The sequence below is a fragment of the Acipenser ruthenus genome, chromosome 48 (assembly GCF_902713425.1).
Source record: "Acipenser ruthenus chromosome 48, fAciRut3.2 maternal haplotype, whole genome shotgun sequence".
Classification (NCBI taxonomy): Eukaryota; Metazoa; Chordata; class Actinopteri; order Acipenseriformes; family Acipenseridae; genus Acipenser; species Acipenser ruthenus.
Genome location: NC_081236.1, coordinates 481,248 through 493,100, shown reverse-complemented (window position 1 = coordinate 493,100; position 11,853 = coordinate 481,248). Strand labels below are relative to the sequence as shown.

Sequence of the window (11,853 nt, the reverse complement as noted above, 5' to 3'; positions counted from 1 at the left end):
TACAATGCTTCCCTATGCTTTACCACACCTCTCTGTGCTTTACAATGCTTCCCTATGCTTTACCAGACCTCTCTGTGCTTTACAATGCTTCCCTATGCTTTACCAGACCTCTCTGTGCTTTACAATGCTTCCCTGTGCTTTACCACACCTCTCTGTGCTTCACCATGCTTTCTCTGTGCTTTATCACTCTTTGCTGTGCTTTTACTATGGAAAGCTTTTATAAGGGGATGAGCCGGGATACTGTCCTCTCTTCAGCGGTATCTGTGGAATGAAGGAAGCCAGGCTGAACTAATCATAACTGTCCCCCCCCCACGCACCCCCTGTAATTTTAAATCTTTATTTTGTTTGCAGCTTTGAAATTACAGAGCAGGCTTGCCAGTAGAGGCAGGATGGGGGCTTGGCTGCTCCTGGGTGTACAGAACACAAACAGAAAAGCCACTGCTTGTATTAAATCAACACGTAACCCTAAAAATAGCAACTGCCCCCAAAGCGGACGAGTAAATAGAAATGATCCGGCTGTTTGCTGATTGGGAGCCTTGAATCATCTCTAAATCAGGGGTTCCTAAACGAGGGGAGGGGAGGGGAGGGTATGGTGTGGTTTGGGGGGAGGGGAGGGGATGGGAGTGGAGGAGGGGAGGGTTGGCGGGATTATTTTAGGGGGGGCCGTAGCGCATGCAAAAATGTTCTCTCCTAAATGACCCCCCCCCCCCCCCACAATGAGAAGGGTTAGCAGGGGCACTGGCTGCTCAGCTGAACTCCCTAATCAAATAAACAAACGAGCTGTCGCGAGGTAATCATTCACAGCGGTCACAGTGGCACCAGCCGAAATCTCTGCCTGCCTTGCACCGCACCGTCTCGTGTAACAGAGCAGCCCGGCACGTTCGCACAGATCCGATCTGTACAGTGTACAGCGAGAGCTTTTTAACACTTACACTTAGCCAATAAAAGATTCAATCCTTATTCGACTTTGCTACTTCTTCTGGAAAGTTTTGAAGTAATAAAAGCCTCCCCCCCCTCCCCCTACACTGTTTTCAAGAACTGTCTTGCCAAAGTTAATATATAAACTCCATCTGCTAGTAATTACAGCCTCCCTCTCTCTGTGGGACAGCCAGCCTTTACGACAGCCCTTATTACTGGCGTGCCTGTGTGTCTCTCCCTCCCTCCTTCTCCCTCCTCCTCCTCCCTCTCTCTCACTTCTCCTCGGATGCTCTGCCTGGCAACATGGGATCCACAAACGTCCTCCCGTGTTCCTGTGTCCTTATAATGTTAGCTATCCTGACTGGAGTTTCAGGACAGAGTGAAACTACACCAGGGAGAACCAACTACACCAGGTGCGTAGCTTTTAAGGGTGTTTATAGACTGCTTTGAAGTTATTTAGCATCTTTCTAGGGCCCTAATTTGCTTCAGCTATGTACAGAAGCTATGGCCAAAAGTTTTGCATCACCCTAGAGAACGAACTGATTCTGCTTCATAAAGTCGAATGAAACCTGCTGGATAATGTTCCGTTAACATATTGAATTGCACACTGCTTTGTAGTTTTCCATATACTGAACGAAAAACCAAAATCTAACATGAAATACTACTGTACTACTATTCTGGCAGACTTTTGCGAGATCATTTTGTAGTTTCTTTGATTACATGATGTTACTATCGTTTGGGTTCTAGTGCCTTCATCAGTGTTATTGAAACTAAACGGAGTCAAGCAGACCAGCGTTTGGGCTCTAGTGCCTTCATCAGTGTTATTGAAACTAAACTGAGTCAAGCAGACCAGCGTTTGGGCTCCAGTGCCTTCATCAGTGTTATTGAAACTAAACTGAGTCAAGCAGACCAGCGTTTGGGCTCTAGTGCCTTCATCAGTGTTATTGAAACTAAACTGAGTCAAGCAGACCAGCGTTTGGGCTCTAGTGCCTTCATCAGTGTTATTGAAACTAAACTGAGTCAAGCAGACCAGCGTTTGGGCTCCAGTGCCTTCATCAGCGTTATTGAAACTAAACTGAGTCAAGCAGACCAGCGTTTGGGCTCTAGTGCCTTCATCAGTGTTATTGAAACTAGGAAAAAAGTATATGGAAAAATACAAAGTGGTGTGTAATTCAAGATGTTAACGTTATTCAGCAGGTTTCCTTTGACTTTATGAAGCAAAATGAGTTAATTCTATAGACGGATGAATGAAGGCCAGAGTAGTTATGTAAATAAAGTATCTTTTCTCAGTTCAGAAATGCTTGTACACGGCAGGGATGATGCGGGATCGGCAGTGTATTCGTTGCTGCTTCTCTCTCCCTGCTAGTCCAGTGTGATTCTGCAGACCTGTCCAGGCTGGGGTCTCAATGTGCTTCATGCTGTCCGGGCTCCAGCCCAAGCATTGAGTCTTGTAATGAGAACTCAGTGCAGAACGCACTTCAGAGATGTTTGCTAGCACCAGTGACTAATGCTTCTGTCATCCTGTCCTGTCAACGGCATGCTGACTCCTAACCCCCCAGCTGTGATGAACCAGCCCTCCTTCTCTCTCTGTTGATCTCTCTCTCTCCGTCTCTATCCTCCTTGCTGTCTGTCTATCCTTTTCTCTATCTCTCCCTCTCTATCCTTTTCTCTCCCCCTCTCTACCCTCTTCTCTCTCCCCCTCTATCCTTTTCTCTATCTCCTCTCTCTATCCTTTTCTCTCCCTCTCTCTATCCTTGTTTCTCTCTCCCTCTCTCTATCCTTTTCTCTCCCTCCTCTCTCTCTATCCTTTTCTCTATCTCCCCCTCTATCCTTTTCTCTCCCCCCCTCTCTCTCTCCCTACCCCCCTCTCTCTATATTAACAATACCACGAAATGATATTACTATGAGTCATATGGACTTTCATAACATAACTCTACAAAATAGACAATTGACTGAGCTGGTATAATAATAATTATACCAGTCCCCCCCCCCCCCCCCCCCCAAAAAAAAACCTTTCTATGACCCCCCCAGTTAGAGAACTCCTATATCAGAGCATTTTACAGCATTCACCCTGGCTTACATTAGCTGCTTATCTATTCATGGTCATCCTGGGAGCACGTGGACACACAGTTTGCTTGCAAACACCATAACATGCAGAACACTGCAAATACCAAATGCAGGTGCGGAATACAAGGTCCCTTTAGTAGTTTCATGCCGAGTGTTTTTGAAACAGCCTCTGGACTGTATCCAGGCTATTTTTAGGGGGCCCCCTGCTTTTACATTTTGGAGGAAACGGTGTTAAGAGAACACAAGGTCCATTCTGGTACGCAGACAGGCCCGATTCTGTCGTGGAAGTCTCTTACAGCCCCGTGCTTATCGGATCAGAACAGCCAGCCCACTGTCCGCCAGGATTATAAGCTTTCCTGAATTCAGTTCTGAAAGCAGGCAGAAAGCCAGTCGTCTGTGTTAGTGAGGGAAATATCGCTAGACCCTGTTTTTCTAGTGGTGAGAGAGACTGTAGATTTATATGAATTGCTTTTTTACATTCTCTTTGGCTTTTTCACGTTTCCTTCAGTCATTCTGTTGCTCCTCCCATATCGAGTTTTTTTTTTTTTTCTCAAAATCTGCCTTTAACCGGTTTTGAGCTCGCCTGGAAAATCTTAAATGCCGGGAACCAATCAGTCAGCCGCATTCCATTCAATGTGAAACAACTTTGAAATACGGAGTTATCATTCAAATCTGCCTCTTTTTGCACTACAAATGCATTTGAAAAGCGAGGTACAAAAATAACTGCTAAATAATTGGCAGGGCAAATGCACAAAAATGTAACGCCAGCAAACCAGCCGCACAACGAAACCTAAAGCAAGTGACAGGAAGACAGCCGCAGAAACACTAACAGGCTGTATACATAGGCGACCGCCTGGGCTACGAGCAGCCCTGTAATCAAAGCCACATGGCTCTGAGGGCTGGACTTCAAGGCAGCTGCCTCCCAGCCTCTGCATCCTATAAAAACACACAGAGAGCCACAAACCTTGCCCTGGTCTGGCAGAGAGGGAGACAGGGAGGTAGACTATACATGGTCATGTTTTGCTTCAAAATCAGGATGGTTTATATATATATATATATATATATATATATATATATATATATATATATATATATATATATATATGTTATTATGATTATTTATTTCTTAGCAGACGCCCTTATCCAGGGCGACTTACAATTGTTGCAAGATATCACATTATTTTTACATACAATTCCCCATTTATACAGTTGGGTTTTTACTGGAGCAATCTAGGTAAAGTACCTTGCTCAAGGGTACAGCAGCAGTGTCCCCCACCTGGGATTCAACCCACGACCCTCCGGTCAAGAGTCCAGAGCCCTGACCGCTACTCCACACTGCTCTCACACACCCCCACCCCCACAGCCACACCTGTGGCCCCAAACGTTTTGTTGCTGTGTGTTCAGGGTTAGGGTTAGTTGAACACACTCTCTCAATGATGTTTTCTGTTTCCCTGTGTCTCAGGCCGGTGTTCCTGTGTGGAGGGGAGCATGTGGCAGAGTCTGGCTTCATCGCAAGTGAAGGATTCCCCAGCCACTACAAGCCCAACAGCAAATGTACCTGGTACATAACGGTACGCAGACCCACTCCTTCTGGCCTGGTAGTTTCCTGTTTCTGATTTCCTATTTCCTGTGCGTTGCCTGATGGCTTCCTGTTTCCTATTTCCTGTGCGTTGCCTGACAGTTCAGTTTCCTATTTCCTGTGCGTTGCCTGACAGTTTCCTGTTTCCTATTTCCTGTGCGTCGCCTGACGGTTTCCTGTTTCCTATTTCCTGTGCGTCGCCTGACAGTTTCCTGTTTCCTATTTCCTGTGCGTCGCCTGACGGTTTCCTGTGTTGGTTTTCCAGGTCCCGGAGGGTAACGTGGTGATGCTGTCCTTCCGTATCTTTGATCTGGAGGCAGACCCACAGTGCCGCTACGATTTCCTGGAGGTGTACAACGGCCACGCCCACACCTCCCAGCGCCTGGGCCGCTTCTGCGGCACCTTCCGCCCCGGCGCCCTCATCTCCACCAGCAACAAGATGATGGTGGAGATGGTGTCGGACTCGGAGACCACGGGGCGCGGCTTCATCGTGGCGTTCAGTGCGGGCAAGCCGCACGTCGACGGTACAGCGAGAAAACCCTGATCTGTAAATTCATCACCGCTGCAGAAAAGCTTCCACCATAGTAAAAGCACAGCACAGTGTAATAAAACACAGAGAGGTCTGGTAAAGCATAGGGAAGCATTGTAAAGCACAGAGAGGTCTGGTAAAGCATAGCGGCTGGGATATTTCACACAGGGCATTTTGTTTGGGTTCCAGAGCACCAGTTCTGTGGAGGGAAGCTCACGAAACCACAAGGATCCCTACACACGCCCAACTGGCCAGAGAGTAACTACCCAGCAGGCATCAGCTGCTCCTGGCACATCATCGTCCCTAACAACCAGGTGAGAGCCAAAGACGAGGGACGAGGGTCCTGATTGGACAGAGAGAAGCAGCGTTTAGTACGTGCATTGATAAAGGGCTTTCTAAAAATAGAAATCAAGTAGCAAGCATAATCCAGTCACACAACCTAAGGTTCGAGTGCTTCCAATTTCATACACATTTTCAAAGCCTGAAGTCCAATCTTTCATTCGCTCCTGCTTTTTGAAGGAGACAGAACCTCTGCTAACCTAGCAAAACTAGAACAGCTAGGCTAGACATTTGCAGGTCGCTGGTTCGGACCGTTATGATGGACCGAGGTAGAACATGGTGAATCCGTGCCAGACCGCGGATTCCGTGGGAGACTGAACGTTCCTCCGTTTCCCAAGAATGCCGTTGTCCGCAGAGGCTCGGACTGCCAGTATCGATGAACCCTTAGCCTGATTGTCAGCACCTGATTCGTGGGACGCGTCTTGTCTCCCCACTCTCAGGTGATCGAGGTCTCCTTTGACAAGTTTGATGTGGAGCCCGACAGCTACTGTCGCTATGACTACGTGGCTTTCTTCAGCGGGGGGGAGTCGGACGACTCCAAACTCATCGGAAAATACTGCGGAGACGAGGCACCAGAGTGAGTAAAGCACAGGGAAGCATTGTGAAGCACAGAGAGGTGTGGTAAAGCACAGGGAAGCATTGTGAAGCACAGAGAGGTCTGGTAAAGCATAGGGAAGCATTGTAAAGCACAGAGAGGTGTGGTAAAGCATAGGGAAGCATTGTAAAGCACAGAGAGGTCTGGTAAAGCATAGGGAAGCATTGTAAAGCACAGAGAGGTCTGGTAAAGCATAGGGAAGCATTGTAAAGCACAGAGAGGTCTGGTAAAGCATAGGGAAGCATTGTAAAGCACAGAGAGGTCTGGTAAAGCATAGGGAAGCATTGTAAAGCACAGAGAGGTCTGGCAAAGCATATTGAAAAACAAACCATCTCTCTCTCTCTCTCTCTCTCTCTCTCTCTCTCTCTCTCTCTCTCCAGAGCCTTCGTCTCAAACAGCAGTGAGTTGCTGGTCCAGTTTGTGTCTGACCTCAGTGTGACCGGTGATGGCTTCATGGTTTCCTACAGCGCACACCCTAGGGGGTCCAAACCCACCACACCAGAGAGGGGGGTCCGGCCGGCAGCCAAGCCCGCCCCGGGGCCCAAACCCACCAAGCCTGCGAAACCAGTAAAACCAGTAAAGACCACCCCGGGGCCCAAACCCACCAAGCCTGCGAAACCACTAAAACCAACAAAACCAGTCAAGCCCACGATCAAACCAGATCTCAAAGCCACAGCCAAGCCCGTCGTCTCCAAACCCACTCCCAAGCAGACGGGGTGGGTCATGCCCATTCCCAGACCGGGGGCCAGACCCACCCCCAAACCAGGCAGTGGAGCTGGGCTGAAGCCAGCAGTGAGACCCGGAGGCAGGAACGGCACCAGAACCAGTAAGTGACAGCCTGGGCTCTCTGTCTCTTCTGCTGCATTGTTGTTTTCAGTGTATGAATCAGGGTTGACCCTTATAAACGTGTCCCATTGCGAAAGCACAGAGAGGTGTGGTAAAGCATAGGGAAGCATTGTAAAGCACAGAGAGGTCTGGTAAAGCATAGGGAAGCATTGTAAAGCACAGAGAGGTCTGGTAAAGCATAGGGAAGCATTGTAAAGCACAGAGAGGTGTGGTAAAGCATAGGGAAGCATTGTAAAGCACAGAGAGGTCTGGTAAAGCATAGGGAAGCATTGTAAAGCACAGAGAGGTGTGGTAAAGCATAGGGAAGCATTGTAAAGCACAGAGAGGTGTGGTAAAGCATAGGGAAGCATTGTAAAGCACAGAGAGGTCTGGTAAAGCATAGGGAAGCATTGTAAAGCACAGAGAGGTCTGGTAAAGCATAGGGGAGCATTGTAAAGCACAGAGAGGTCTGGTAAAGCATAGGGAAGCATTGTAAAGCACAGAGAGGTCTGGTGAAGCATAGGGAAGCATTGTAAAGCACAGGAATGGTGCAAACATACAATGGTAGATTTTTACAGGGGTAATGGTTAAATGTGATATTTAAAAGATGACAAAGTGTTTCAGTGGTTTGTAATGGTACTCAGTGGTTTGTAATGGTTTCACTGGTGTCCTCTCTCCCTGCCCCACAGTCCCAGAGAGTGGGTTGCCCCTGTGTGAGCAGCGCTGTCGGAGGGGCGGGACCATGCAGAGCCACTTCTGCAACAGCGAGTTCGGTGAGTGCAGGAGAATAAGCAACCCATGGTTAACTTGTAATATAAGCATGTATGATGTTAAGCCACGAGCACACATACAGAAGAGACGAGCCCGTCCTGTATGGGGCAGTCAGGCGGCCTGGAGGTGATCTGCTGGTCTGTGTGTTGGAGGCTGGACTGCGAATTGTTAACATCCTCAAGAGCCTTACAGTCTGTACTGTGTAGCTACCCACATAGCATGAGAAAGAAAACTGATAATAGGACATCACCTCTAACCCACACACTCCTCTCTCGTCTCCTCTCCCTTCTTCTCCTCTTCCCTCTCCTCCCCTCCTCTCCTCTCCTCACTTCCCCTCACCCCTCTCCTCTCCTCCCATCTTCTCCTCTCCTCTCCCCTCTCCTCCCTTTCCTCTCCCCCTCCCTGCCCTCTCTCCTCCCCTCCTCTCCCCTTCTCTTCCTCCCTCCTCCCTCCTCCCTCCTCCCTCCTCCCCCCTCCCTCCTCCCCCCCTCCTCCCCTCCTCCCTCTCTCCTCTCTCCTCTCTCCACAGTGATCACGGGTAAGGTAACAACAGCTGTGTCGGGCCCCGGGGACACGCTGTTGGCCACGGTCTCTCTCATCAAGGCCTACAAGGCGGGCAGCCTGCGGATCCAGCAAGCGGGCCAGACCATGAGCGTGAAGCTGGTGTCGAGCTGCAAGCGCTGCCCCCTCATCCGCCGAGGTGAGCCCTGCCAACCACCGCGGCATCCATGACAAACGCTTCCACCGGAAGTCTTTCAGTGTCTTCAATAGAAACACTCAGAGAAACGTAACCCACTCAACGACAAGACGTTCCACTGATGGACTGAATTATCAATAAACAATCAATCACAGTGAGATAATATTCCCCTGCCTAACCTTCTCCCTCTCCCTCTCTTTCTCTCTCACTCCCTCTCCCCTCCTCTCTATCTCCCCTTCTTTCTCTCCCGTCTCCTCTCCTCCCTCTCCCCATCCCCCTCCCTTTCTCTCTCATCCCCTTTCTCTCTCCCCCTCCCTCTCCCCTCTCCCTCAATCCATCTCCCTTCCTCTATCTTCCCCTTTCTCTCCCCTCTCCCTCTCTCTTCTCTCCTCCCTCTTTCTCTCACCCCCTCTCTCTCCCTTTCCCCCTTCTCCCTTCCCCCCTCTCTCCCTCACTCCATCTCCCCTCCTCTCTATCCCCTCCCCCTCTCTCCTCCCTCTCCCTCCCCCTCTCACCCCCTCTATCTCTCTCCTCTTTCATCCCCTCTTCTCCCTCTCCTTCTCCCTCTCATCCCCCCCTCCCCCCTCTCTCTTCCCCCTCTCTCCCTCTCTCAGGTGCTAACTACATCCTGATGGGGCAGGTGGATGCGGAGGGGCGTGGCACTCTGTCTCCCAGCAGCTTCACTTTGCTCTACAAGACCCCCCACCAGAAGATCCTGACCAATCTCACAGCACGGCCCTGCTGACCTCACCCGGCACCCGACCAATCACAGCCACGCTCCGCCCACAACGACGTAAGGCCGAGAGGAGGACCAACCCAGGACAGCCGGTTCTGACTCCTCCCCTTTTCCCCTTTGTCATTTTTTTTTTAATGCAACGCCAGTCTCTGAATTTAATTCCGAGCGTGTATGTGAATTTTTTTTAAAACAGATTACCAAATATATCAAATATAAATGAATTACATTACTAAAGGCTACTATAAGTGACGGCCAAAAATGAAATATTTTCCCTGGAAGTCGTTTAGCCTTTAATGGAACTACCAGAGCACGGATCTCTGCAGAGTTTGTCTGTTGCCACGGTCTTACTGTTTTCAAGCGTATTGAATTCCATGCAGACCCTGCTTGTTCAATTCGGATCATTTCTAAGTTCTTTCCACTTTGCGTCCGTTTCTTTGAGTCCCGTCTCAAAGCAATCCCCTCTTTTCATATCAATACCGTCTCGTAATGCTGAGCGACAGACTGGAGCTTTTTCAGAGAGACACCGCTCACACCAAGTGAGAAAAAACACGCAAAACTGCACCTGTGCGTCTCCAGATATAGACTCGAGACAGAGGGAAGGAGACACGTCTTCACACAGAGAGCGGCGAGGGGGGAGGGGGGGTGGGTGGAACGGGTTACCCAGGGTTACCTAGTCAAGCTATCGAGGCAGAAGCACTGGGATCCTTCAAGACCAGGCTTGACGAAGTTCTGAGATCAATCAGCCGCTCGGAACCGGACAGCCCGAACCGGACAGCCCGAACCGCCTCCTCTGGATCTTTTAGCAGAAAGCATGCAGATATACCCTATGGGAGTTCCATTAAAGCAGCTATTTGAACACATGGATTTTATATTTGATGCTCATTCCAGAGGATAGCGATGTGAGAGAGGGAAAGAAAAAACTGTAGCACAGTTTCAAATTTATAATTTGTCTGTTTTTTTACTAAAAGCGATTAAAGTGTCGGTATATTTTCAACGACCCGACTTTCTATGTTTCAAACCATCGGTTCAAAAAAGGAACGTCACTTTTCATTATCCTTTTTATTAATTACGCATTTAAAACTACTCACTTCTATAGCCCTGCATGTCAGTTACCCAGACGTTTCGTTCATTATAAATCACAAGCACATTTCTGAGGAGCGGGTTATCTATTCAGGGATGTCTACAGCAGGGTTTGTGAATTTTATATTAATAATATTAATGATTGTTTATCACAGTGCTATGATGTATGATCCTGAATAAAAATCGGTCTATTATAAATCGGAGTTACTCGTGTGTTTTTTTTTTCGCTTGCTTGTATGTGTCTGTGTGTCGTTGATTTCAAGTATGTTTTCCTAAGATTCAGGACTGTACATTTGTAGAGATGATATCTCCCAGAGAGGCCCCTATGGTTAAAATCAACCCCCATCCCGTCCCCTCCCTTCCCCTCTTCTGCGGACTTTGAAACACTGGGATCGGCTCCAGTTTTCCCAGTCGCTGGCAAACATCAAGCTGACTTCTCCCGACCTCGGCTGCCTGGCAGCGACTCTGGTGTTAATGGACAATTCCGCCCGGCTTCTTGGAATTCCTAAAAATAAAAAAATCGTCAGCAAGAACCAGTTAAAGGGACAGCAGAGCGGGTGACGAGTTCCCCTCAGAGGAAATCCAGTCAGGGGAGCGCAGGGGGTCTGGTCCCCTGGTAAAGGCACGGCCGCGTGGTGCGCAGGGGGGAGTCACACAGTCAGGGGAGCGCAGTGGTCCCCGAGGGTCTCCCCTGGTAAAGGCACGGCCGCGTGGTGTGCAGGGGGGAGTCACACAGTCAGGGGAGCGCAGGGGTCCCCGAGGGTCTCCCCTGGTAAAGGCACGGCCGCATGGTGTGCAGGGGTGAGTCACACAGTCAGGGGAGCGCAGGGGTCCCCGAGGGTCTCCCCTGGTAAAGGCACGGCCGCGTGGTGTGCAGGGGGGAGTCGCACAGTCAGGGGAGCGCAGGGGTCCCCAAGGGTCTCCCCTGGTAAAGGCACGGCCGCGTGATGCGCAGGGGGGAGTCACACAGTCAGGGGAGCGCAGGGGTCCCCGAGGGTCTCCCCTGGTAAAGGCACGGCCGCGTGGTGCGCAGGGGGGAGTCACACAGTCAGGGGAGCGCAGGGGTCCCCGAGGGTCTCCCCTGGTAAAGGCACGGCCGCGTGGTGCGCAGGGGGGAGTCACACAGTCAGGGGAGCGCATGGGTCCCCGAGGGTCTCCCCTGGTAAAGGCACGGCCGCGTGGTGCGCAGGGGGGAGTCACACAGTCAGGGGAGTGCAGGGGTCCCCGAGGGTCTCCCCTGGTAAAGGCACGGCCGCGTGGTGCGCAGGGGGGAGTCACACAGTCAGGGGAGTGCAGGGGTCCCCTAATTAACAAACTAAAATAATCAGGACGCTACATTGTTCACAATAATAAAAGGGCAATCGCAGCAAAGCGTAAGGAAACGCTGTAAAGTTTTTGAAGGGTTATATTTGAAGTTCTGCATGTACTGTAATTGCATATCCAGGATACTTCCTGTCTGGCGCAACGGAGCATTCCATTGTCCTGTCAAGGGAGGGGGGGGGGGGGGGGGGGGAGGGTTCTGCGTCTGTGTAAATTGGCACACTCCCCCTGCGTATTTATACTGTACAGCTGTGTTTGTGATCGAATTGAGAGAAACTTCAGACTGCTTTGGAGAAGACGTAGCCCCCCTGGCACAACGTCAAAGGGTATAGAAATTAAAACGGACGCAGTTCGCAAAACAATTCAATAAACCTACCTGTCCTGTATTTCCAATAAA

At 49.9% G+C, this 11,853-nt stretch overlaps 1 protein-coding gene across 1 annotated transcript; it reads left to right on the top strand.

Annotated features, from left to right (window-relative positions):
- Positions 1 to 1,185: 1,185 nt before the first annotated feature.
- Positions 1,186 to 10,334, top strand: LOC117971642 (procollagen C-endopeptidase enhancer 2-like). Its single transcript, XM_059014536.1, has 9 exons — positions 1,186 to 1,331; positions 4,448 to 4,556; positions 4,830 to 5,088; positions 5,283 to 5,407; positions 5,873 to 6,009; positions 6,408 to 6,853; positions 7,542 to 7,625; positions 8,153 to 8,323; positions 8,935 to 10,334. Exons 1-9 carry the CDS (start codon positions 1,222 to 1,224, stop codon positions 9,063 to 9,065), a joined length of 1,572 nt encoding a protein of 523 aa, XP_058870519.1. The 5' UTR covers positions 1,186 to 1,221; the 3' UTR covers positions 9,066 to 10,334.
- The last annotated feature ends 1,519 nt before the right edge of the window (positions 10,335 to 11,853 follow it).